Source organism: Nycticebus coucang, chromosome 5 (assembly GCF_027406575.1).
Source record: "Nycticebus coucang isolate mNycCou1 chromosome 5, mNycCou1.pri, whole genome shotgun sequence".
NCBI classification, from domain to species: domain Eukaryota; kingdom Metazoa; phylum Chordata; class Mammalia; order Primates; family Lorisidae; genus Nycticebus; species Nycticebus coucang.
Genome location: NC_069784.1, coordinates 61,049,427 through 61,077,142, shown reverse-complemented (window position 1 = coordinate 61,077,142; position 27,716 = coordinate 61,049,427). Strand labels below are relative to the sequence as shown.

General features: G+C 41.0%; 1 protein-coding gene across 1 annotated transcript in view; it reads right to left on the bottom strand.

The window, feature by feature from the left end:
* Positions 1-22,617, bottom strand: part of ZNF292 (zinc finger protein 292) — a 102,875-nt gene extending 80,258 nt beyond the window's left edge. Inside the window, exons 1-2 of the mRNA XM_053590933.1 lie at positions 22,587-22,617; positions 21,952-22,151 (exon numbers count right to left, since the gene is read on the bottom strand). Coding sequence (XP_053446908.1) covers positions 21,952-22,122 — 171 coding nt within the window. The 5' untranslated portion in view covers positions 22,123-22,151; positions 22,587-22,617. The remainder of the gene's footprint in view (positions 1-21,951; positions 22,152-22,586) is intronic.
* Between the last annotated feature and the right edge of the window lie 5,099 nt (positions 22,618-27,716).

The following is a 27,716-nucleotide window of genomic DNA, read 5'->3' as shown; positions in this document are numbered from 1 at the left end:
GAAAACCACTGGGTGTCCCCATATCCATACTACTAGCAGCCATACAGCAGGAGCAAGAAGAACAGAAACATGTACTGTCCCTCCTGCACCCCTACTGACAAAGTTAACTTCACACAAAGGAGAAATGGTTAAAGGGCCACATTCCAACCCTGGAAATCAAGTAAGAGAGAGCAGATTTAGAGCTCGCAGAGAACATGGCAGCTGGCTCACTCTTCACTTAGGGATCTTCATGAAGAGTAAAGTAAGACAGAAATGATAAACTGGAAATACACAGTACATTAAATTTGACTAAAAGGCAGCATAAAAAAATCTGAATATGCCACTACCAGCACTTCTACAATATCCTGAAAACGGGGCAAATAAATCAGGTAGTTAATGTGACATGAGTGTCAGACTTGAATAACTATACAGGCTGAAATTCTGTGTGTGTGTGTGTGTGTGTGTGTGTATGACTTATAATTAGATAGATTGTGCTTTCATATTCAAATACTTGCTGGTAGAGCACTCAATTAAAAAGTTTAAAGATCACTGCTGTGGACAATAACCCTAATTCTCTCCAGGAATTTTAGGTATCTCTTTGCATCATATGAAGGTCAAACATATCATGAATGCAGACTTGCTTTTTCTTAGTCCAAAAAAGTGAAGAATTTATTTCATATTTGGAGACTGGAAACCAATTTCTTCAACAAATTGCTCTCATTATACTTAACTCAAAGTCAAAACTAATAAAATTCCCACTACTGCTAGAAGAACCCTAACTAACACATTGTTACATAAGGCTATTACTCAAACTCCACTACAATAGTAAAATGTTTACATTCATTTATATTTTCTAAATATATTTGGCATGCTTTTCTCTGCTTTCCTAAAGTTTACTTTCAAAAGATTAAAATTTACTCTTATAAATCCCCTCAGTATCCTAAAGTAAACTTCAATAATCAACACCTACACACTCCCCCTAAAAAAGAAAATAAAAACCTTTTACTTAGTTTAGGTTTTGCTTTTTTTAGGTTTCTTGAAAATTAAATCCTAGCTGGGCATGGTGGCTGGCTCACACCTGTAATCCTAGAACTCTGGGAGGCTAAGTCAGGTGGATTGCTTGAGCTCAGCAAGAGCAAGAATGAGACTCCCATCCTTACTAAAAGTAGAAAAAATAGCTGGGGATAGCAGTGGGCACATGTAGTCCCAGCTACTTGAAAGGCTGAGATAGAAGAACAGATGAATCACCTGAACCCAAAAGTTTGAGTTTGCTGTGAACTATGACTGCACAGCACTCTACCCAGGGTGACACAGTGATATCTATCTCAAAAAAAAAAAAAAAAAAGAAGAAGAAAGAAAGAAAAGAAAATCAAATCCTAGTTCTTCGATTTGGGCAATTTATTTTACTTCTCTGTGCCTCAGAATTCTTATATATAAATAAGGATAGTAACTACCTATCTAGGTAATAGACAGGTAACCCAACTCTAGGTTGAGTTAATATTCTCTGCCCCCCCACCCCCGGCACACAAATATCATGCACAGATTTAATAATTTCTAGCACACAGTCACCATTTAGTAAATATTGGTTAGTAAGAGTACTACTGTATATCATACACTCACATCTGCTCTGTAAGAACCATTTGATCGAACTGAACCCTTGTCCTGAATATAGATACCCAATGTCAGAAATGAGATAAAACAAGAATGATGAGAAGAAATAAAATTTCAGTAAGTAATAGCCTCCTTAAGGCAAAAAAAATTCACCCTTTGCCCAACAAGTAAAACCACCTATTCAGGTAGAAAAGAGACTACAAGAGTTCAATGGGTTTTAATTACTCACAAGTCAGTAAACTAGGCATGACCTGTTTTTAAGGAGTTCCAATTTGAGGAAGGGTTGAAAGAAACGCACAATAACAACATAGAGAAACTATAAAAACATAAACAGTTCAACAAAAGGAATGAGGAACAAGTCATTAAATGCATTTAGTAGTATAAGAAAGCCTCTTGGAAAATATGGTATTTGAATTGCCTAGTAACACAGACCGAGGGAAAGACATAGGGTGAAGTAAGGCTGATGAGAAAAGAAGGAAATACTAGCAGAGAAAGCTAAAGCAAAGCACAGACACGAGGGAGGACCCGCACACTGCACTGTGGGGGAAGAAAAGATTATAATGCCCTAAGACCACACAGAAATGAGACGGCTGCCAATCAGCCAGGCTGGAGCACCAGGACCATGAAAAGTCTTGAATGTAAAGCCAATAAGTTTGAATTTTATTTTTCATGAAACAAAAGCAATTTTATGTGGTGCTTACTGATGTGATGGGCACTGTGCTGATGTCTCTTATAACTCTTTGAGGCAAGTGTTACCATTAGCCTCATTTAACAGAGTGAGAAACCAAGGCACAGCTAGTGAATAATGGAGCTGGGGCTTCAATTCATGATGTCCAACCCAGAATATGAACTCTTCATTTTGTACCGTTCTTAAGGAAAGAATATACGATATCTGTGTTTGGAAAAGGTAAATGATAATCTTGATGTCAACATAAAAGTTTAATTGGAGGAGGAGAAAAGAATGGAGTGCAGAAAGCACCTTCACAGAAAAAAAAAAAATCTTCAGTGAATATTCCTATGACAAGAAACTAAGTATCCCTAATGACATACCAAATCGAAAGCGGGCAGGGGAAGTGCCAATAGGCTTTCTTTTAGATTGGGGGCTTGGGGAACAGATGGGAATAGAAATTAGAGTGAATGAGTTCCATTTCAGATGTGTTTTATTAGACGTACCTACTGAATGTTTATCTACAGATGGCTGAAAATGGAAGGCAAGAGCTAAAAGTCTAAACAGAATGGACACCTGTAAATCCCAATCAGAGTGACAGGAGATGCTGTCACCGTGGGTGACCACTGAAGATTAGTATGTACAACGTGGATTATCAGCCAGGCCATCTGGAATGACTTTCTGATGAGAGTCCTGTCTTAGAGGTGATGATGAGGTGAGGAAAATGCTTGAGGCTTGCTAAAGGAGACAGTAAGAAAGAAAAGAAGATTGAAAGTGATAGGGTTCAAGACACACTACCCCAAACATGGCATATGAGAAAAGAGCAGAAGCAGAAAGGTCTCTCTGCTCTTCTTCACCCATCTCTGAAACCGGCCACAAAAGAATTCTCTGGCCTTCTACTAAAGTGGGTCCGTACACCTTCGTTCCAGAGGTTCCTTCCCCAGCCTGAAGGGAAGGAATGTCCTTATCTCTGAAAACACAGGGACACAGAGAAGAAGGATCTGAACAGGCCTCGCTAAACTCCCTTCAGTTTCTTACCTCTAGATCCTGTGTAGAATGTACTTCCCCACAACTGTTGGCTCTTCATCCAACCTAAGCATAAATGTCAGTAAGTTTGCCTGTTTCTTTGGGTCTTCACTTCTGAAAATTTCCATGTCATGTAAATCTTTTTCTAAATATATTTGCATGCTTTTCTCATTAATCTGTATTCTGTTATAACGTGCCTCGACCATGAACCTAGTGACAGGTAAGGAAGAGACAAGTTTTCTCCTCTATAAGTGAAACACAAAAAAAGCTTATAAAATTTTAGATCTCTAGTCTTCTCAAACATATTAATAAGTGTGTACTTTCAGCAAGTGAGAGGAAGAGTAAGTGAAGACACAAAACATCCACAAAACATCCACAAAAGTAGAACCAGGAGAGGGAAATGAACTACAAGGAGGTCAGTGCAAATGGGGCACAGACATCCGCAATGCCAGGGAGGCTAAGCAGGCAGCCGTGGGAGGCCATGCTAGTTATTAGTACTGTCCTATTTTCTGATTTTCCAAAGGAAGCTCCACACCCTCATTTTAATATGAAAGTTTATGACTTTTAAAAAGCTGACAATTAAATTTTCCTAAAAACAATGTATAGGCAAATAAAATAGTATTTGGGCTGCTACTCACATTTGCAGTTAGTGAGTACTATCAATATGCCAAGCAAGTGACCTTTAAAAGAATCTTCCTTTAGTGTGGTAGCAGAATCCAAACTGCAATGGACGGTAAAGAAATGAAGGCAGTTAGTATGGTGTCTTTCCAAGAAGCCTGGGAACAAAGATTAGAAAACAGGAAGAATTAAAATCTTTTTTTTTAGGACAGAAGTAGTTTCATGTGTGGAGAAAAGGAGTTAGAGACAAGGGTGAAATCTGAAGGTAGATGACAAGTGACACAAAGACAATGAGAAAGACATGCCCAGGCCCACAGGTGAGGACAAGAGCAATGGAGAAAAGTGACGGGGATTCAGGAAAACAGGGGGCTTTCTGAGACAGTGGGGCTCAAATGCACATGGGAAAAAATCCTTTGAAGCAGGAATAACTCGGGTTGCCAAAGAAGAAAATGAAAGATCCAGAGAAAATTTGAGATGAAGAGAGTTGGGGGAAATATATTAAGACTTGGGTGGCATCTGTGGCTCAAGGAGTAGGGCGATGGCCTCGTATACCAAGAGTGGCGGGTTTGAACCTGGCCGGGGCCAAACTGCAACCCAAAAAAAAAAAAAAAAAAATAGCCTGTGTTGTGGCGGGAGCCTGTAGTCCCAGCTATTCAGGAAGCTGAGGGAAGAGAATTGCCTAAGCCCAAGAGCCAGAGGTTGCTGTGAGCTGTGACGCCACAGAACTCTACCAAGGGTGACAAAGTAAGACTCTGTCTCTTTAAAAAGAAAAATATTAAGACTGCATAAGTTTCACTATTGTCCCTCAGATAAAGTGTAACTTCTCTCTTTATACTATATACATGTCAGTGCCATGCTTCCAGAGAAACGTAATTTAATCAAAATTTTAGGTAGCAAAACATAAATTTAATGTGCCTTACCATGTAAGGTGAACAATTAAAGTCTTTAAAAATAAAATGAAATGTGCCAGGCTCACACCTGTAAACCCAGCACTCTGGGAGGCTGAGGCAGGTGGATCGCCTGACCAAGAGCGAGACCCCATATCTAAAAATATCCTGGCATTGTGGCGGGTGCCTATAGTCGAAGCTATTCAGGAGACTGAGGTAAGAGGATCACTTGAGATTGCTGTGAGCTATGATGCCACAGCACTCTACCTGGGTGACAGAGTAAGGCTCTGTCTCAAAAGAAAAATAAAAAAAATTAAATGAAACGTATGACAGCCTTCAGTGGTGGCTTTATTAGGTCTCTAAGACAAGAAGGTTCATTATTGTGGAGATGATACAGAGAAGAAAGCAGGAGAATGAGGAAACACGCACACAATCACCAGTTTAAGAAGAGAATACTGCCAGGAGACAACTATGCTTGCATCCCCTTCACATCCTCTGCCACCCCGTGCTACCAGACACTAGAGGAGTACTTCTCAAATTTTCTGCAGTGGTAATTTTTCTGTTATATACACCAAATTAGCAGGTAAGACTATAACGAGAAAGGGAAGTTCCTTTTTTGGAGGCAGAGGATTTGAAAATCACCATCTAAATGACAACAAACTAAATACTGAGCTAACACGAAGATGAATGTTCCTGGCCAAGCTGCACAGATAGCTGCAGGTTGCTGAAGCGGCATGGCAGGTGGCCTCTGAGAGGCCCATGGTCTGGCCCATACCCAGCATTTCCAGGAGATGTTGACCTACACTGCTGTCTGGGTGCTAGTGACTAGTTGCTACTCCTGCCTGGTAGCTGGGTCACCCTGCCGCCCTAACAGAAAACATGCTGGTATCAGAGAGAAGCTCAACTGGGAACTCATGTGCCACTCTGAGAGCCTCTTAGATGTCTCTGCCACATATGACACCAAATTTGTGGGTAAACTGGGAGACATTTAAGATGATCAAGGACACATTCACATGAAAATGTGACAGAAAATTTTGTCATTTTCTGCAAAAGCTTATGGGTACATTTAATACCCGTGTCTTCTAGACACATTGGCCACTTAGGACAGGGAATTTTAATGCCTTCATCCCAAATTCTGAGCATATGACAGCTAAACATTGGCAACCCCGGAGATAAACACCAGTGATGAACTAGAATTTGAAGTATTAGTTTGGATGCTGCTGGAATAGTCTACATTTGAGGAAAACTAAATCGCTAGTTTACAATACATAGGCTCTAAAGCATTTTAAAAAGTAACAAAACTGGCACTGAAAAAGCTTCTGAAAAAAAAAAAAAGACAGCAATAGATGATGGTATCACAGAGGCAGCAGCTTCTGCACGTTGCCCCACAGGAAGGGACAGAGCTGCAACTACCGTGTTTCCCCGAAAATAAAACATCCTCCGAAAATAAGACCTACTTACAGGTTTCCTTCTGAGTGAAATATAAGGCATTCCCCGAAAGTAAGGCTCCCCAGGCTCTGTCTCGGAATGAAAATTAATTTACTGTAAACTGGTTGCTAGGGCCGCCCCGACTGGCGTCTAGCAACCAGTGACGTTACGTGGAGTCCTGACATCACTGCTGTGTGGAGGTGGGGCAGGAGAGAGGAGGAGACTTTCCCAGATGCGCGTAGAAGAACAGGAGGATCAGAGTGGACAGGACGCAGCAAAGGTGGTGAGTGCTGGTCTGTCTCTGGTGACACTCCCTGATGCTCGCGGCCACCCTTATGATGACTGAAGGTAGGAGTCACAGTTTGTCTGGTTTGTGTTAACTACCATACTACCACACCGTATATAGATAATAAATTTTCTTTATTTTCATTTAACAATAAATGTGTACCATATTCTTCTTCATGGAAAAATAAGACATCCCCCCAAAATAAGACCTAGCACATCTTTGGGAGCAAAAATTAATATACGACACTGTCTTATTTTCAGGGAAACAGGGTATTAGCGAGGTGAATGGCCTCTGGCAGGAAGAGCCAGAGAGGACCAGGGCCCTACTCTGCAAGGCAGGGAGAGACTCCACTGGTTACAAGTGACATAAGGAGAAGTGGGGGGACCACAGTAAAGAGGCTAAATGTGTCCCACTTCTGGATCGCTGACCTTAAAAGAGATTTTCTTTAGTGTATTTTAAACACAATTCAAATTTTAAAAGGTGGATTTACACACAAGATGAATAAATATTTGAATGGTATGAAATGTGTGTATATCAGCAGTATACAACTTAAGAGTTGGAAGTTGTTTGTACTAAAGTTATAAAACTGACAAGTTAATGTGAGGAAGACCAGTGTTACTAAGGTGCCACCGTTCCACTGCACACAGATTGAAAAGGGAAGAGCTGCTCCCACTCCCAACTCCTCATTCTTCTAAGTTTCATGTGCTACACAGAACCATCTCTACAATCTCGAGACTAAAAAAAGGACTTTATAATACAATATTATTCATACTATTAAAGAATGAGGTAAGCATAGGTTTCTAATTTTATTCTATTTTTTGTAATAGACTTAGTCATTATGTGCCATTTTATTTTTGAAAAACTCGGGACATTTACCAGTTTTTGTTTTCCCTTTTCCTTTTCCATGATTAATACAGCCTTTCTGTTGTTTGACTTAGAATGGTTTAACATTTGAAGGAATGTTCCGAAGCATCCAGAGCTCTCATAGGCCATACCTGGGAGAGTAGTGGGAAGAAACGGTCACTACTCTTTCCTCCCAGGTGCATCTAGACTTCCTTGTGTCCAAGCGGTTCATGGGAAGAGCTATTCCCTTGTACTCAGTCACGTGACCTCAACCACTCTGACTCTGCTGTGTGTTGGAAGAGGATTAAGTCAGAATAAATGTGATTCTGACCAGTGGGAAAATTCCTGATGACTTTTTAATGATTGGGCTAGGCTACTGTAAACTGTTCCGAAGGAAGACACAGGTGCTCACTGCTCTCCCTGAGAAGATGTAGAATGTGCATCAACAACTGGAGCAGTATAACCACAGGATGGTTAAGGCCGATGGTGCAATGTTGATGCATTTAACAGGTATCTGACTATCTACTCATGTGACATTCTACTAGAGCCTGGGACACACAGAGAACAAGGGGGATGCAGTTTCCCCCCTTACAGAACCGCACAGGAGAAACACATGTACACGCATACACAGCAGCAAGAATTCAAAGAAGCAGTAATGTGTTAAGTGCCATGAAGGAAGAAAAGACTGTCCACGCGCTGTTACCTTTGTGAATGTCTGTGGGCAGATGAATGGTTGAATGGAACTCTCCACGTCAGTTATTTCTGTTGCCATTTATCTAGTACCAAATATAGGGCTGGTCTTACAGTTTAATATTTGACAATAAATAAATTCTGCTAGAGGTATATCTTGATCTAAATCTAAATGATAGTATCTAGAGCTTAGAAAAAGGCAGACATTCATAATGTTTATCTATAAGTAATGCCAAACAATGGAAGGATGCAGGCCAATGTCTCCGATTATAACACAGACTCATGGAGTATTAAGCTCTTGAAATGCAGCTAGTCCAAACCTAGAGGTACTGTCAGTGTAAAACACGTACAGATTTTGAAGAACTGCAAAAAAAGAATGGGCCAGGAACGGTGGCTCATGCTTATAATCCTAACACTCTGGGAGGCTGAGACCAGCCTGAGCAAGAGTGAGATCCCTTCCCTACTAAAATTAGAAAAACTAGCTGGGTATCTTAGAGGGTGCCTGCAGTCCCAGCTACTCGGAAGGCTGGGCAGGAGGATCACTTGAGTTCAAGAGTTTCTGTGAGCTATCATGTCACAGCACTCTACTGAGAACAAAAGAGACTCTGTCTTTAAAAAAAAAGAAAGAAAAAAACAAAATTAAACTACCTCAAATTTTTATATTGGTGAAATTATAACATTTTTGGTATAGTGGGTTAAATAAAATACTATGATAAAAGAGAAATTAACGTTCTATTATGAATGGAAATTTTGTTTCCCCTCCTTGTGTGCTCTGTACTCCAGCACCATGCTAAGCACAGTGCTCGACAGATATCACACCTTAATCACAGTAGCTGCAAGGCAGATACTATTATTATCTGCAAACTATATGTAAGGACAGAGATAAACAAGAAAGCCAGAAGTTCCACAAGAAGTGTCACAGGTGGAATTCAAATCACAGTTCAAAATTACTATATATATAATCCTATATATATAGTAATTGCAATTACTATATATATAATCCTAGCTTCTCTCTCATCTCCAGCCCTTTCGAATTCTAGGTTTAAAATTTTGGACAAAGGAAAGGTTCTGACCATAACACCAATAATCTTCTCCTGGTACATTCATACACATTAACTAATCGCCCAACCAACCGCCACCACACATGTGCACACAAACATCTTTTACAAATTACTACGAAGTCCAACCATGTAGACTTCAAACAAAATGATAAATCAGTTAATGTTATTTTTCAAAGTGATAATAATAGATGACCTGAAAATAGAATCATTAATGTTTTAAAAGTATGCTAGATCATTATCATACATAAAATAATCCAAGGTGTGTCCAAAGAAGTCTAACTATAAATGAAAATGTTATTTTATATTACAACAATCACTTCAAATAACTATACCTTTGATCAATTTTTTTAACTGCAACAATAAAAGATCTCCCTTTCAAGAAAACAAAGAAAAGATATAAGTGAAGTGCCAAGGGTCACACCAAACAATAAGGTGAAAATAAAATTCCCAGATTTTAATTCATAGTATTTAATGAACTATTAAGCAAAGACAAGACAAAAATCCATGGTGCAGGGCAGGGGTGTCCAACCTCCATGGCCTCATGCTGATTTTGTGAGGACTTTTTTTGTTTATCTGTGGTGTTGGATATCACAAAAAGTATGCAGGGTCCTTTTTCTGTTGTTGTTGTTGGTAATCAACTTTAATTAGCATTTGTGTATTTAACGTGTGGCCCTAAAACAACTCTTATTCTTCCAATAAATGGCGGAGAGAAAAAAAAAAGGTTGAACACTTCTGCTAAGTGGTTTTCATCAAATAAAACAAAAGATAAAAGATTTTTGAGGAAGAAAAACCCACAACTACAAATAAATCCTCAAAGGTCTTTTGCTGATAACAGTAATTCCTCCTTATGTAACGTGTGCACCATCAGGTCATCAATTCAAACACAGTTTACAAATAGATGACAATACTTAACATACTCATTCCAGTTCATTTACTACAGCTAATTCTTAATTACTAAAGAAGCAGTAATTTTATGATACAAGCATTCAGAAATGTTTTCTGTGAAGTATCTTCATGTTGATGAGAAACTTTGTGGTAAATTTATTTGAAGATATAAATTTTATTCACAATGTTATTTTGTGCAATGTCCTACTTTAGGCAGGCAAAATTTTCAAAAATTTTCCCTAATTGAGGTTTAAAATAGTTTACAAACACAGGTTAAGTCATGGCATAAGTCACCACATTCAAACTACTTAAGTAGCAATCTTTTGATATTAAACTTTCTTTTTTGTTTTTTTCAAATAATGTAATTTTGTAAAATTTTTGTTTAGGAAATTAAATACCTGCATTTTTCTCAAATAAATACTTTTAAATGTCTGATTTTTAAAGTTTTTTATATTCACTGAAATATATATTTGCAAAAATAAGGAAAGCTCAAGAATACACACACACTTTTTTTTTTGAGACAGAGTCTTACTATGTCGCCATCAGTAGAGTGCTGTGTCACAGCTCACAGCAACCTCCAACTCCTGGGCTCAAGCAATTCTCCTGGCTCAGCCTCCTGAGTAGCTGGGACTACAGGTTATTGCCACGATGCCCAGCCATTTCTTTTGGTTGCAGTTGTCATTGTTCTCCAGCAGGCCCGGTGTATGTGGCCAGCACCCCACTCACTTTGAGCCCCAGGCCTTGAGCCAATATACACATACTTTTATATTACCAACTAGGCACAGAGGCTCACTCCCATAATTTTAGAGACAGAGGCCAGAGGATCCCTGGAGGCCAGGCATTTAACACCAGACTGAGCAACATTACAAGACCCCAAATTAAAATATATTAGCCAGGAGTGTTGGTGCACACCTGGAGTCTCAACTACTTGGAAGGCTGAGAGAGGAGGATCCCTTGAACTCAGCAGTTTGAGGTTGCTGTGAGCTGTGACACTTCCACTGCACTCTAGCCTGGGCAACAGAGCAAGACCCTATCAAGGAAAGGATAGGAAGCAGAAGGAAAAGGAGAAAAGCAAATTGAAAGGAAAAGAGGGAAGGAAAAAGAAATAGAAAACATAAAATGTAAGCTGTTCATTAAGAGTAAATATTCTAAATCCCAGGTTTTGATGATAGTGGCCCATCTTTAGAGAGTAGCAAAATCATTCCTATTTAGTGGAAATAATTTTCTCAATATCACAAATAACTGTTTCAATTAACTTTGGTAAATTAAAATTACTACTGGACTTAAGTATCTGAGATGATCATTTTCTGATATTCCTATAAAACTGTCTGAGATGAACAATCAAGACAATCATCAATTACAGTGGGCCCTTCACGTCTGTGGATTCTGCATCTGTGGACTCAACACACCGCAGAAAATATTCAAAATTTTAAAGAATTGGTGGGGGCACACCTACGGTGCATCTTAGAATGGGTACAGGCGAAACTTACTAAATGCAGAATTCAAATGTCTTCATACAATAACTAAGAAAATGCCATGAAGGCTATGTTAAACAGTTTGATGAAAATATTTCAGATTGTATATGAAACCAGCACATTGTACCCCCTGATTGCCCTAATGTACACAGCTATGATTTAATAAAAAAATTTAAAGATAATACAATAAAAATATACAAATAAAATAATACAATGCAACAACTACTTACATAGCATTTACAATGTATTAGGTAGTATTACTTACCTAGAGATGACTGAAAGTATAGAGGAGAATGTGCTAAATTATATGCAAACACTGTATCATTTTATATAATACATAAGGGCTTGAGCATCCAAGGATTTTGGTATCCAAGGTGGGTCCTGGAACCTCTCCCCATGAATACTGAAGGACAACTGTACTACTTTTTAGATTACCTCTTTTTAAATATGAAATGTTTTTACATTAACTCTAAATATAAAATATTTTTAGATTAAGTCTAAATATGAAACCTGTTTTTAGGAGTTAGGAAGCTAATACCTACATCATTTCCTATATTAGCCATCAATAAGGAAGCCAAATGCTCCACATGAATATATTTCCCAGGTAGTTGAATACTTATTTTTTAAAGCACTGGGTAGTTTTGGCCATTTAACCATATGCCTCAGTCTTCCTAAACAAATGCTTAATAAAATCTAACCCTTTTTAATGACTTGGGGTCATACTAAACAAATATACCGTTATGAAGAGACCTTGGGAGGCAGTGTGGATAATCTGAGACACATCAACTAAATGGTTCTCAAATCCTGTGAGCTCACGAGTCTTTACATTAAACAATTCATTGTTAGTAAAGCATCTAACAGTGCCTGTTCTGAATATTAATTCCCTTTCTTTTTGATCTGCTTGGTCTTGCCCCTAACTCCAAGCTTTGTCCCACTTGCAGCCTGTGGAAATTAGGTTAACTAAATTTCTTAACTTACGTGTAAAATAACACTGCTTGATTTTAAGCAACAGTTGTGTGAGAGTGAGACAGGCTTCAGCTGAAGTTAATACAGAAGCTCTTGAGGCATTCTGTTCCGCCTTTACTGGCAAAGGAATGACTATACTCTGTATGATTACACGTGCTTTAATTCTGAATGCCAATCAAGTGGCACTGTCGGAATGAACCCAGAATTCCTACACAATCTTGGTTAGAATTACTTTCCCAACTGCATAATAGTAGCAAACTATATTTGACAAACATGGCTCTCCTCAATCTTGTAAGGATTTTTTTTTTTTTTTTTTGAGACAGAGTCTCAAGCTGTCACCCTGAGTAGAGTGCTGTGGCATCACAGCTCACAGCAACCTCAAGGTCTTGGGCTTAAGTAATTCTCTTGCCTCAACTTCCCAATTCTCTTGCCTAAACTACAGGAGCCCACCACAACTCCTGGCTAGTTTTTTTTTTTTTTTTGGTTGCTTAGCAGGCCTGGGAAGGATTCAAACCTGTCAGCTCCGGTGTATGTGGCTGGTGCCCTAGCTGCTGAGCTACAGGCGCTGAGCCACAATCTCGTATTACAGGAAAACTCAATGTACAAACAGCAAGGTTGTCATTAAAGAAGATTTAAGTGTCAGTTTTACTTTAACTGAAAAAATTTGTCCTAGGGGAAAAAATATCAAAGGTTTCAGGATTGCCTTAAGAAGCTTAACTTGTGCAAAATTTTCACTGACTTGCCAGTTGATTTTTTTCTTATGCAAAATAGTGCAGTGTCTTCCACAAATTAAGCTATGAGTAGTAGCTACTGGAATAAAGAAATAATTTTTCCTGTTTCCTCAGTTTACTCCCTAGTTTAAGGGGGGGAAAAATAGTATTTTTACTACCACAATACAGTAGAACCTCTGCAGCTGACCACTTCTCTACCATGACCACCTCAAGTTGACCTACTTTTCAACACACCAGAAATGCACCACATGTACGTATCAGTACAGTAGGCCTAGTTCCTTATGTTGACCCCTTCCATGTATTAACCAATTCATTATAGTCCTCGGGGTGGTCAACTTGCAGAGGTTCTACTGTAGTTTCATTTTTTGTTACTTTTTTACTAACAGAATAAAACAGCTTAACCTATTTCAAGGAAAGAGTCAAGTGACTCTTAACAACAGAACACTGGGAAAAAAGCAGCCAAATATACTGAATTTGAATCCAGATTACTAGTATATCTCCTAACTCTGAGACCTTGGGAAAATAAAAATTCAAAGTGATTAATATTTGAAGACTGGCCAGACATGGCATTCCAGGAGGCCAAGCAGGTGGATTCCTTGAGCTCAGAAGTTTGAGACCAGCCTGAACAAGAGCGAGACCCCATCTTTACTAAAAAGAGCAAAAGTAGCTAGGCATCATGGTGGGTGCCTGTAGTCCCAGCTACTAGGGAGGCGGAGGCAAGAGAATCATCTGAACCCAAGAGATTGAGGTTGCTATAAGCTATGACGACTCCATGGCACTCTACCCAGGGTGACAGAGAGAGAGAGACTGTCTCAAAAAGAAAAAAAAAAAAAGAAAAAATAATAATAAATAAGACAACAAATGGATGTTTTCCTAACTAAAAATTGACAAAGTCTAAAAAATAGTTTTCAAATAAACTAAAATCAAAGTTAGATTAAATCATAAGGGAAAACCCATGATATACAAGCAACATGACATATAGTTAACTGACAGAAATCAGAACTATGGCGGCATGTGCAGACCAGAGAAGGTATACCTGCGAAATACATCCTCATGTTGGATTTTAAGAAACAAGCAGAACTGAAGAAATGACTCAAAACTACCTGTTTATGGCTGGGCACCTACAGCTCAGTGGCTAGGGCACCAGCCACATACACTGGAGCTGGTGGGTTCAAATCCAGCCCGGACCTGCCAAACAATTACGACTACCACCAAAAAACAGCCAGGTGTTGTGGTGGGTGCCTGTAGTCCCAGCTACTTTGGAGGCTAAGGCAAGAGACCCACTTAAGCCCAAGACCTTGAGGTTGCTGTGAGCTGTGACGCCACAGCACCCTACCCAGGGTGATAGCTTGAGACTCTGTCTCAAAACAAAACAAAACAAAACAAAAAACAACTACCTGGCTATAATGTTTCCTTGTGCCAGACACTGTGCTAGCTAGGTACTTTCATCACCATCTCCTCAACTTATGGGCAAGTATTACCCATACTGGAAAGTATTACCATCCTCTTACCTGAGCTAATTATGGATTGCAGAGGAGTTCATATTTGAATTCAGTGACATCTGGCTGCCTTTCTACTATGTAACATATGTAACACTCCAAAGTTATCTAACCAAAGTCACAAAAGCAGCAAAATGAACAGGTATCTTTGTGAGGAATGAATAGACCAACTTAGATGAAGCAGAAAGTTCCCTAGAACAATAATAGAAAGACCAAAAAAAAAAAAAAAAAAAAAAAGCACCTGTGGCTCAAGGAGTAGGGCACCGGCCCCATATACCAGGGGAGGCAGATTCAAGCCCAGCCCGGCCAAAACAAAACAGCAAACAACAGAAGAGGGAAAGCACTGGGTTTATGCTTAAATTTAGATTTGTTTTTTATGCACCAATATTTCTCAAAATACATTCTATGGATATAATATTGAGTTTCTTGCATTCACTGTCAGAAATTTAAAACTGCATTTTAATTTTGATGATTTTCCTAAATAAATTATAAAAATATTGTGGGTCAACTAAACCATAAGGCCAGCTTAAAGGAGACTGCGCATTTGTGTGCTTACTAATGAGTCAAAGACAAATTGTTTTTTAAACTGTTGGTTATGACCTATTAGTGGATTATAAAATCAAGAGCTACATTAAAAATAAGTAAAAATAGAATGCATCCAACATAGTAAGAATAAATATTGTTTTGTGATAATTTTACTTCAGTGTGACAATTAGATGGTAAAGTAAAAAGTTACATCTTATCTCCTTCAACTCAAATGCTTGGGACCATTTCAGATTTGGGATGCTCAATCCATACAACCTGAGGCTGAAATGTGTAACTCTTAGATCTGCAGACTTACTCTTTGGGGTTTCCGCACACTGAAATTTGAGAAACACTGTTACAAGTACTGGACTGCCACTGAGGTAGAAAGACAAGAGGAGGACTTTGGAAATGTCACAAACTGAAGGGAAAGATAAAAGTTCATCAGAATAAGAACTAAAATGCCATTATTAGACTATCCAAGGTATTAACAGAAACAATACAATATACCAAATTCAAACTACATTTGATATTAAAGAACCATGGTCAATAGAAAGGTTATTCCACAAGTCTCCCAAAGTCACAGTGATTTGGGGGGGGGTGTGTGAGGTTACTTTCTTCTGGAACTGAAATTAGAAAGCAGGAATAGGTAGTCCTTTTGCCAACCAGAAAGAAAAGGCCAAAGGTGGTTTGATTACAAAAGACAGATAACAAGAAAGCAAGCAGAGGCACTGCAACAGAAAGGAAAAATTTAAACTGCAGGAAATAAAAGATTAGAAATGGTTCCTAAAGAATCACATCTCCCTGCACCCACACCACTGTACTGTCCACTCCCCACAAAGAGACTGGATTTGACCATTTACTTTGCAGTAGCCAGTGGGAAATTAGCAAACACGGCACAAGGAGATGCTTACAAAGTAAAGCATTTGTGCAATAGAATTTACTCTCTTGTTGCTATATAAAGAAATCCAAGATACCTTCATCAAGAGTAAAGGTAAGAGTGGAAGTATGAGCCAGCCCAAACGAAGCCCCTACATCAACCTTCCTGACAACCACCAGACGCATGAATGGGACCAGCTAGGACCATTCTGCCCCAGACAACCTGACAGCTAACTACAGAACCACCCAGCAGACCCCCAGACTTCTGAGCAATAATGAAATGGTTGTTTAGAGTTACTAAGTTTTTGGATAGTTTGTTACATGGCAATAACTGATACAGAATGTTAAAAAAAAAAAAACAAACCCCGAGGCCTATGACATACTAAACTTAATTTTTATTTTAATGCATCAAACTTGGAAGGGCTGAGAACTAGACAATGTAACTGTAAATCATCTACACTTACAACATGAACAAAAACGCCTTGCTTTGGCATCATAAACACTTAGGCTGGTTGTAATCTACCTTTTCCATCCTGTTTTCGTCCCACCCTGACATTTTCGGAAGTGCAACATGTTCCGTTTCTCTGATCACTTATTCCCCTCCTCCCAACTTCTTAATTATCCAAACCCCTTCAACGCCTTCCTTTCCAACCCAATAGAGGGTTTTCCTTTCTTGCTTAATTTTTGCTCAAGTAATTTCAAAATGCTCTACTTATGTTAACTTGTACTCCACGTATATTAATCACGGGATACTTTACTAACACTGTTATTTAGCTACTAATATATATGCACTAGATTGTGTATGCTCTTTGAAGGTAGAGGTCTACTTTGTAATTCTCCACAGCTCCTTTAGTGCTCCAATATAACAGGAATATAAATATCTGATTAAAATAAATTAAGAAAAGACCTTATGTAATTGAATTTTAACAAGTCTTCTTGGCTAAATACACTACAGTATTTAGAGACCATTAAATTTTTTTTTTTTTTTTTTTTGCAGTTTTTGGCCAGGGCTGGGTTTGAACCCGCCACTAGCATATGGGGCTTGTACCCTACTCCTTTGAGCCACAGGCACCATCCTATCTAAAGACCATTCATTTTTTAAACATAAATTTAAGGGGAAATAACACTTTTCTTCTGAGGTGTACTGTGCAACTCTCAATGCCGAAAATGAAACAATGAATCAAGAGATTCTCCTGAAAAACAATATGTAGTTAAAAGTTACATGTTATATGTGACAAACGTATTAATGAAATTTCCATTTTATAAATATAAGGGGGATGGGGGTATAGGCACAGTGGCTCGTGCCTGTAATCCATTCTGGAAGGCCAAGGTGGGTGGACCGCCTAAGCCCAAAGGTTCAAGACCAGCCTGAGACAGAGTGAGACCTCATCTGTAAAAATAGCCAGGCATTGTGGCAGGCGCCTATAGTCCCAGCTACTTGGGAGGCTAGAGGCAAGAGAATCACTTACGCCCAGGAGTTTCAGTTTGCTGTGAGCTGTGACCCCCATTGCACTCTACCCAGAGTGACAATGTGAGACTCTGTCTCAAAACAAATAAATATACCTGAGTAGGCATGGTGGCTTGCACCTGTAATCCCAGCACTTTGGGAGGGTGAGGCAGGAGGATCTCCTGAGACCAGGTGTTCAAGACCAGTGTGGGCAACAGTTCATGCCACTGAACTTCAACCTGTCTCCTCTCCCCCAAAAAGGATACTCACATTGACTGCTTAATTTGTATTAACTGGATTTGTTTGCAGGAGTTGAGAAAGATAATCTCTCATCTTTGACAGACTCTCAGGGTAAGTACAGCAGCAGTCTCATAGTTTCAAAACTCCTGTTTTGCAGGTTATAAAATGTTATAAAGGTCAGCTGCAGAATACATATCTTCTCTTTCCTCACTATCATCTAGGGCCAAAAAGTCACAAGGAGGCAAGCACAGCTTCATACAATTTTTTTTTTTTTTTTTGCTAAAATTGGTGTAAGGATATTCTGGACGGTAAAATTTAATATCTCCAGCATGTAATCATACTAATTATGAACATTAAAAAAATTATTTCCCAGGAGCATTATCTAAACATTTATAAGTTTAAATGACTTATTGCTCCCTCAATACCTGAAGTAATTATCACTAATTAACAAGCAAGCCATCTTTTCTTCTGATTTGAAGTGTCCTACAAAATAACTTTAGACAGCCTCTAATAGTCAAAAGAAAAAAATCTTCATTTTTAAGGAAAATACTTAAACAGTATCTAAGGTTTTGCTGATATAATTAAAGCTTAAAAATATAAGCAGATAAACAAAAGAATTAACTCATATCAAACCAGTAAGACAAAAAATATACAAAGAAATGTTCTAGATGTATTAATTCAAATACTCACCTCTCTTAAAATTTTAATTTAATTTTTATTTCTTATACCAATAAAGCACTAACAATTGTTAATAAAGGTCTAATCCTGATACCCCAGCCTGAAGTGATTATAACCTACTTTGAACTCTTTGAAGTACTGTACATAAAATTAACTTATATACCAATAATTAATTAGACACAGTTATATACCAGAATTATTATATACCTATAAAGCAGAAAGCCATCAATTCAAACAAGACGTTATGAAATGCTCTTGAAGATAGGTTTTTAGGTGGAAAAAAGCAAAATATAATATAGCTATCTTTAACTTTTAGAAAAGACAGCAAAGTAGTTCTAGAGACTATTTGGAGATTGTCTTTGTGTAATATGCTCATCCTCTATCCTTCCCTCCTCTCACTTAAGCCTTAAGCAAGTTCTTATTTAAATCTGTAAAAGTGAGGTTTATTTCCAGAAGTGGACCAACACAGTAAAACACCATTAACAATAATAAAAATATACATAATGCCTTTCATTTCTATTTTACTTTTCAGAACTCAAAAAATCTCTTACTTTACATTACATTCCAACAAAAAGAAAAATCTATCAACTTGGGCTTGCAGACAACTTCTATTTTTGTAGGCTTCACTACATCTTCCATCTTCCACTAAATCTTTTGCTGAAGTAAAAATTTAGAGTATAACTAATTCCTTTTTTTAAAGTAATACAACACAAGAAGACTACACAAACACTGAACATTAACACTGACAGAATATTAACTCTGATAAACATTTATTCATCTTTGCCTTTTTTGTTGTTGAGACAGGGGCTCACTCTGTCACCGTGGGTAGAGCGCCGTGGAGTCCTGGCTCATAGCAACCTCAAAACGGTTAGGTTCAAGAGATCCTTCTACTTCAACCTTCCAAGTGGCTGCAACTACAGGCACCCACAATGCCTGGCTACTAGTTTTTCTATTTTGTAGTAGGGAGGGGGGGTCTCAGTCATGGCTCAGGCTGGTCTCCAACCCCTGAGCTCAAGGGATTCACCTGCTGCAGCCTGCCAGAGTGCTAGGATTACAGGCTTGAGCCACCACGCCCAGCTCATCTTTGCCTCTTGAAGCATGTGACTATGCCAGAGTTAGGGGAAAAGTTGAAATAGAAAAAGTTATATGACAATGTCAAGGTTAGAAACCAAGACAATTTCTAGCTCTTATTAGTAACAATATATTCAGATTGTTTCAATAAATTCTGTAATTGTTAACCTCTCAACTTCCTGACAGAGTAACAGAGTAACAATGGCTAAGATACAATTTTAAAGAAACAACTGTTTCAAATTACCTTCCATTTCACTGAGATCACTAACATAAATCAGTTACATTAAAAAAAAATCCAAAAAGTGTCTTAGAGGGAATAGAACACCAGATACACCTGTACATATTCAAATACTGGGAGATCATTTTTAAGTGCATTTAAATTATTGTAGAATCATAGTGCATTAAATATTTTATAATTTTTGAAATCTATAAACCCAGAGTTTGTTTCATTATTGATTTTTGTTTGTTGGGGTTTTTTTGTTTGTTCGCTTATTTATTTATTTATTTATTGAGACATAGTCTCACTTTGTTGCCTTTGGTAGAGCACCATGGAGTCACAGCTCACAGCAACCTCAAACTCTTGGGCTCAAGTGGTTCTCTTGCCTCAATCTCCGGAGTGGCTGGGACTACAGGCACCCGCCAGAACACCTGGCTATTTTTTAGAGACGAGGTGCTCTCTGGCTCAGGCTGGTCCTGAACCTGTGAGCTCAGGCAATCCACCTGCCTCAGCACTCCCAGAGTGCTGGGATTACAGGTGCCAGCCACTACGCCCCGCCCATTACTGTTTGATGTTTTTGTCAGTAGCTCAAGTCAAAGAAGACAATTTATGTGTGCCAAGACACTTCAGGATTTTAAAATGCTGTTTCATCTACTTAAAAAAAATTACTTTAAGCGATAACTTTCCAACATCACACATCCTCGAAAAGTGCATGAAATTCCACTTTCCCAGAATTATTAATCCTGCTTAAAAATATTGCTGGCAAAATATATTTACAATAATTGGCCTTAAAACCACCAGTGGACACTAGTGGGGGAAAATATCTTTCAGGAAAGATAGACTTTTATACTTTTAACTGATTAAAAAAGCTGACTTGACTTAAGATGAAAGACTTCTTATGATGGATATCTTACTGAAATAGTATTTCTATATCTAAAAAAATTTATATTTAAAAACCAATTAAGAATGAGCTGGTACAGTATAGAAAAACTGACAAATCTCAACAATTCTTAATACTAGAACTCAAAGGAACTGCAGAGTCTCTAATTGTGCCCAGTTATTTGCCAGACCTGGTAAATACTGACGAGCTTTTCACTTTGCACATCCCCCCTAAACAAGTCTGATCTCACGCTTTTTGTTTTTAATATAATAACCATCAAATAATCTGTGACAATGAAGTGTATGCAGCAATGGAGACTCTTTTATATGTGATCAAATATTCCTCATAAAAGAACGATTACAGAATGGACAGGCTAAAAATGAAGTGAAAATGTCAGCTACTATCAAATGCTAAAATGGTCCACCATTCATTGTTTGACCTTAAGATCAATATTTGATCAACATTTTTCCAGAACAAATTCCTTAAATTATACATTCTAACTAAAATTCTGCTTTTTTCCTTATTAAAAAGGCAATCTAACCAAAATCTTCACTATAGTAAGCAACACCATCTTAACATTTCAGAAATAACCACAAGGCTTGCAATTAAGTCCAAATGTAGACCCAAACTCTCGCATTTCTTCCATTAGCAAATGGTGTTATTAACATTCCAAATTCCGGTCAGAACAGTTACTGGTGAACAGCATCCTCGGACAAGAAACGGCAGGCGAGCTCTGAAAATGACCAGAGCACAGGTCCACCGGAACCGCTCCCACTTCTTCAAGAGGCCAAATAGGGAACATTCCCAAGAAATGGACGGGGGCGGGGGTAGAGAAAAACGTACAAGTCGAAGGGTGAAAGCAAATGAGAAACCAGCCCAGGAAAAGCCTCCCAAAGGGACATTCAGCCGGGAACAGACATTTGCCCGGGGACAGCCCCTCTCCAGCAAGACAACAGGTCTGGGCAACCTGTCCCCAGACGGCGGCGCGCCCGGAGAGCAGTGGCCGGAGGGCGACACCGCCACCGCCCCCTCCTGCAGTCTCGCCCAGCTCCCAGGGGTCGGCGGAGACCGCGGCTCAGAAGCCAACAAAGGCTCCTTCAGTCTGAGGCGAAATCCCAACAACAAAGGCCCCGAGACGGCGAGGGCCGGCGGGCGGCGGCGTCAAGGCTCCCCCGCCGCACAATGGGAGCGGCAGTACCGGCCCCGCTCCCTCGCCCCCAGGCCCGTCCTCCCTGCCCCGCCCGCCGCGGACGAGCCGCACAAAGGCGCCTCCTCGCGCTGCCGCCGCCGCCCAGTCCCGGCCGGCCCCGCCGGCACTGCTCGCCTGGTCCCGCGAACTGGGAAGGGGGAGGGGGCGGCGCTCACCTGGCACAGCTGCCGACAGTACTCGGCGGCTGCCTCCACGGCCGGCCCCGCGCTCTCCCGCAGCTGCCGCTCCAGCTCCTGGAGCCGCTCGCCCAGGCGCTGCAGCTCCGCCGCGCAGCCGCCGCCGCCGCCACGGCTCGGCCTCTCCGGCTCGGCCTCCTCGTCCGCCATCTTCACACCCCGCTCCGTCGCGTACGCACCTGGGTCACGTGATAACACAATGCCACGTTCGGCGGGGTCACGTGCCGGGCGCTCGCACGGCGCCTAGCACGTACAAAGGGCCCGCAGGGGGTGGGGGCGGGGCGAGCGCGGGAGGCGGAGGCGCCGGGACGCGGGCGCGACGTGTGCAGCCTGCCGGGAGGTGGCCGTAGCAGCCGCTGTCACGCGGGCGCCGCCACGGGAGGCGACCAGGAGGGGCTGCAGTCTGCAGCGCGGGTGCCCCGGCCCGGGGCTCCGACGGAGGGCAGCCGCTGTGCCCCGCGAGGGCGGCCGGGGACGGCCCCGGTGGCCCGCTGGCTGCCCTTGCCGTGGGCCTGTAAGCGGCCAGTGGGTAGAGGGAGGCGGAACCCGCCCACGGACGGCCCTGGAGAGCCGAAGCCGGAGCGTCGAGTGTCGGAGCTGTGTCGACTTCTCACCTTGCGGGGCCTGAGGAGTCCAGTGCGGGAGGTGCGGCTCTGTCCCACTTGACTGTCCTCTTCAGTCCTGGGAATTCCTGTCCCCTGGACAGACATTCTGTAGGGGTCCTCAAACTGCGACCGGCGGGCCACCTGAGGCAGTGATTGTATTTGTTCTCGTTTCGTTTTTTTACTTCAAAATAAGATATGTGCAGTGTGCATAGGAATTTGTTCATAGTTTTTTTTTTAACTATAGTCCAGCCCTCCAACGGTCTGAGGGACAGTGAATTGGCCCCCTGTTTAAAAAGTTTGAGGACCCCTGCGAGGGTGGAGGCAACAAAGGAAAATAACAATTGGGTCAGAGCAGAATGAGGCTCAAACTTCTGTGTGGAGAATGGAGCGATTTCATTAGAAGCATAAATTTGAAAGAATTCTGAGTATGAACAGACCGGATGATTCTTAAAGCACAAAAACATTTCTAGAATAACCGTGATTTAGACTCCACTACGCAACTACTGAAATCACCAACATTGAAAATAGGCTGTATATAAAAGCTTAGGAAAAGAAAGTAGGTCACACCAAAAAAAAAAAAAAAACAGCTATAAGGGAAGATAGGAAATTCATGCTGAAATGAAACGAGGTTGTCAAGTGATTTTAAATATTAGCAGCATGTTTTTCCTACTACAAATAGAGGTGGCACTCTGAACCACATTTTTCTTAACAAGCTGGAAGGAATGAATACTTGGCACTTGACCAAAAGAGAAGCGATCCTACAAAAATCAAAGTGCTAAACTCTACAGTTCTTAATGAAACTAACATTTTTATTACTGTTAGAGTATTAGGACAAAAGAAACCTCTCAAACTGAATGAATGCTTAACAAAAATTCTATAAACTGATATTGAGGCACCCAACCATGTCGCTTATTCTGAATGAAGTCTGTTTTCTAGTATAAGCAAAAAAGAATTCCTATTGTGTGCAGTGCCCTTTGCAAGAGATTTCTAGTAATAATGGAAAATGTTCTAGAGCCAGTACATTGTCAGAATGAATGTTTTGTAATGCGTCTGTGGTAGTGATGTGTTTAAAGTGGCATCATGTAAGGTGACCAGGCATAGCTTAAGCCCCTTATGTAAAACAGTATCAGTTAGTATTACGTATTAACAAAGCAGAATCCTCAAATGTCTAATCTTCAAATGTTTACTTATGGAAACGACTGGGGAGTACATTCAAAGGCTAAGGAGAAAGGATATAATAGTATCACAGAGAGAGGAAGAAGTGATAAGGCAACTACTGATTTTTAATATTTGCAGCTCATTTTCCTGAGTTAAGTGTTTTAGATATCCAAACTATTATAGGTTTCGTCAGTTTATTTTATCTTAGGATTCCTGTGAAAAATATAAATGTTGCAGATACCCAAGAACAAATACCACAAATCAGCAAAGTTTATTTTCACTTTTAGTATAATGGCTTATACTCCACCTCATCTATAGACTGAAAGAAAAAAAGAGGGAAGGAAAGAACTATATCCAAAGAGAAATATATCTAAATATTAATTTTTAACCTTACCTGAGAATGTAGGTCATTCTTACCTCTCTCACACGCTAACCCTAAGACTAAAGAGAATTGATTATTAACACATTGATTTTGAGCATCATTACTGTCTGATAAATGTCCATCAGCATGAACAGCCATGTCCTTCACTTTTATTTGGTGAACCCAAAGAATCTCTACAGAAATGAAGGTTTTTATTTTTCAATTGAGAAGGTTGGAGATATTGTCCCTTGATGGGTCAACCTTGTCTTGGAGATCTCAGAAATCTCAATGTTATCCATAGAAAAGATGTACCAACAGGTACACATGATTTCTGCCCAAGTCCATTTGTTCTTTTAACGGTGTCAGACACACCCTTACTTACACACCCTTACTTACTTACACTTACTTACTTACTTACTGAGATGTTCTTGGGGGAATTGGGAGATCTGTTCCATGGAACAAACCGGAATAAGCCTCCGAGAAACTCCGCGTCTCTGGGGAGCTCAGCAAACGCTCCGCGAGCCCCATGCCCAGTTTGCACACGGAGCGACTGCTGTAGGCGTGGTGTAATCATATGAACCTTCAGTCCCGAGACACTCGATTTCGGAGTAAATCTGAGGGAGGGATTTAGAACCCCCCACCCCACCCCCGCCTACAATAAAGCTGGGGAGACCCTTGGGGAAGGGGCGGAGGGGCTTCCCTCCGGGCCGCGCGCGCCGCTTCGCGGGTTCTTGCGGGCTGCACCGGCCGGCGTATTACGGGGCTTGCTTTCTTATAATTCGTGAAACAGCAGAGCTTAAGCACAGGGAGAGCGGTAGGCCGTGTCGGCGACAAGCGGGCGGAGCAGAGCCTGGAGCCAGGCCAGGTATTCAGGGAGCGCTCGCGAGCCGGGGCCTGGCCAGTCCTTTCCAGCCCGGCTCGGGCCGGGCCGGCGGGGAGGAAGCTGGAGGCCGGGAGGCGGCGGAGGGCGCGGTTCCTCCGTCCCCGGCTCTCGCCCCGGGCCCTGGAGACCAGCAGCAGCCGTCTGGTTCCGCCCTGCCAACCCGTCCACCCGCCGCTCGGAGGGCCGGACCCCAGAGCTAGCGTCCTCCGTTGGCCCAGCACCGAGGATCCAGCCTCAGCGAGGCTTTCATCCGGGCCGCGCGCGGCCTCCGGGGCTTCCAGGCCGAGAGACTCTGCAGTCTCTCCAGGGGTCCGCGGAGCACCGGGCCTCGGGAGACCGTCTGAAGGGGGACGCTTGAGTCTGTCTCACTGAGGCCGCGGCGTGGACCCTGCTGCCTGGTTTCCGTGCTCAGCTTGCGCGCTTCCGAGGGCCGGGCCCGGAGGGTCAGTCTCTGGGCGCAGACGTAAGGGACAGAAACTGTCCCAGGTGTGGCCCAGTCGAGAAGCCACCCTCACCCCCGAATTATGTGCACCCAGACGCAGAGGGAGCGCCTAGGGTAACGCGCTACCGGTTAAAAACACACCACATTTTCCCAAGCAAGACATTTTCCTCGAGGGAAAGTAAAGAGGTCAAATAAAATACTGAAAACATTAAGGCAGGTGCTGTGGAACATACTGACAGCCCACGAAACATGGGACTCAAGTTTCAGAGGATTCGCTCTTACTGGAGAAAAGGTAATAGATGTATTAGTATGAGCAGGTTAATTAGAAGAATTATTGTCTGGATATATTTTTCGTTCCCGTATGAGGAAGAGCCAAAAGCAAAGGTGAAAGAGTAGTAATATTCTGAATAAAATGTTTTTAATAGAGCCTCAATTATCCTAACTTTTAATTTAACCAAGATGAAAATAATCATGAAATGAAGCAAAATAAAAACCTTGGAAGCCACATGAGCTATCCACTGTCACCATGCTGAATCCTCGAGTCGGCTCATGGCACTTCTCCAAACAAACAAAGAGAAATACTGGAAATTAAGGCATAAGAAATGCCTTCTTGTGTTTCTAGGTTTTAATCATAGTGTCTTATTAAAATCCGAGAATATGACTTCTGTGCATTTGGATTTTTAAAAATTAGGACTGGGGAGATGTGATGTGCGTAAAAATGCATAGGTCTCTCTTCCCATGTTAGGACATCAACTTCTTGGCAGTTTTGATTTCTGTGATGTTTTTTTTTTGTTGTTGTTGTTGCTTTTTGTTTTTTGGTTGTAGTGTAGTGGTGGGATCACAGCTCATGGTAACCTCAAACTCTTGGGCTGAAGGGATGGTCCCCCTTCAGCCTCTCCAGTATCTTTGACTACAGGCACCAGCCATGAAAGACTGGATATGGGGGGGTTCTTTGCTTGTTCGGGGGGGTGGTTCACGGGGGGATGGGAATTTGGTTATGTTGCCTGGACTGGTCTTGAACTCCTGGCCTCAAGCAATCTTTAAGTGATCCTCCCACCTTGGCCTCCCACAGTGCTGCGATTGCAGGCATGAGCCACTGTACCTGGACTGATTCCTATGATTCTTATAAACATATTCTTCAATATAACAATAATATTTTAATAGTATCAATTTGAGTGTAGTATTCTATTCATATATTGGGCCAGCATCATTCCTACCAAGTGCTTACCTGCTATCACATCTTTATAAATACCTTGTCTCTCACTCACTATTCCTCTTCCCAAATCCTCCATAACCAGGCCCCCCTGTGAAGCCTTCCCTGGTTGGCTCTGGTGGAGTAAAATCTGGGTACAACCTCTGTAAGGAAAGATTTGGTTCATTGGTTCTGCTTTCTCTTAGGTTCCCCCCAACTCTCCAAATAGTCACTCTTGAAGTTCATTGCAGAGTCTCGATTTTAGTACTTACTATATTTTTATTTGGAATCTGTCATTTTACATTGTACTGAAGTCTACAGATGAACCTCATTTATAACCCTCTATTTCCTTCAAGGGTAGAGATTACCTTGAATGCAGCCTACCTTCTCTGATACCCTTTGGCAAGTTGCAGTGTAATAAACAGTTAACAAATATTAAACTAAATCCAATTTCTGCTTATATTTGGTAGTCATACATTGATTTTGACTTATCTTTACCATTATTTAAAATGTCCTAGATTCTACAAAGAGATCATATGCCATCTAAACCTTAGGACCTTATTTACAGTGGTCATTAAAATACAGGGTGGCCATAAAGTTCATGTGCAGTTTAAACAGGAACTTTATAGTCACCCTGTATTTCAGGAGGGCCAGGCATGGTGGCGCAAGCCTGTAATCTTAGCACTTTGGGAGGCCAAGCTGGGAAGATTGCTTGAGGCTGGAAGTTCAAAACTAGCTCTGAAGAAGATCTTATCTCTACAAAAAATAGAAACATGAGCTGGGTGTGGTGGCTCACACCTGTAGTCCTAGCTACCCTGGAGGCTGAGGTGGGAAGGTCATGTGAGCCCAGGAACTGTGATGTTGCAGTGAGCTATAATGATGCCACTGTACTCAGAGTGAGGCCATGTCTCAGAAAAAAAAGATTTTTTAGGAGATCTGTTTTATCAGTAAAATTATTTATAATCAAAAATTTCAGGGCTGGGCCTGGTGGCCTGTAATCCCAGCACTCTCGGAGGCCGAGGCATGTGGATTGCCTGAGCTCATGGGTTCCAGGCCAGCCTGAGCTAGAATGAGACCCTGTCTCTAAAAAATAGGTGGGCGTT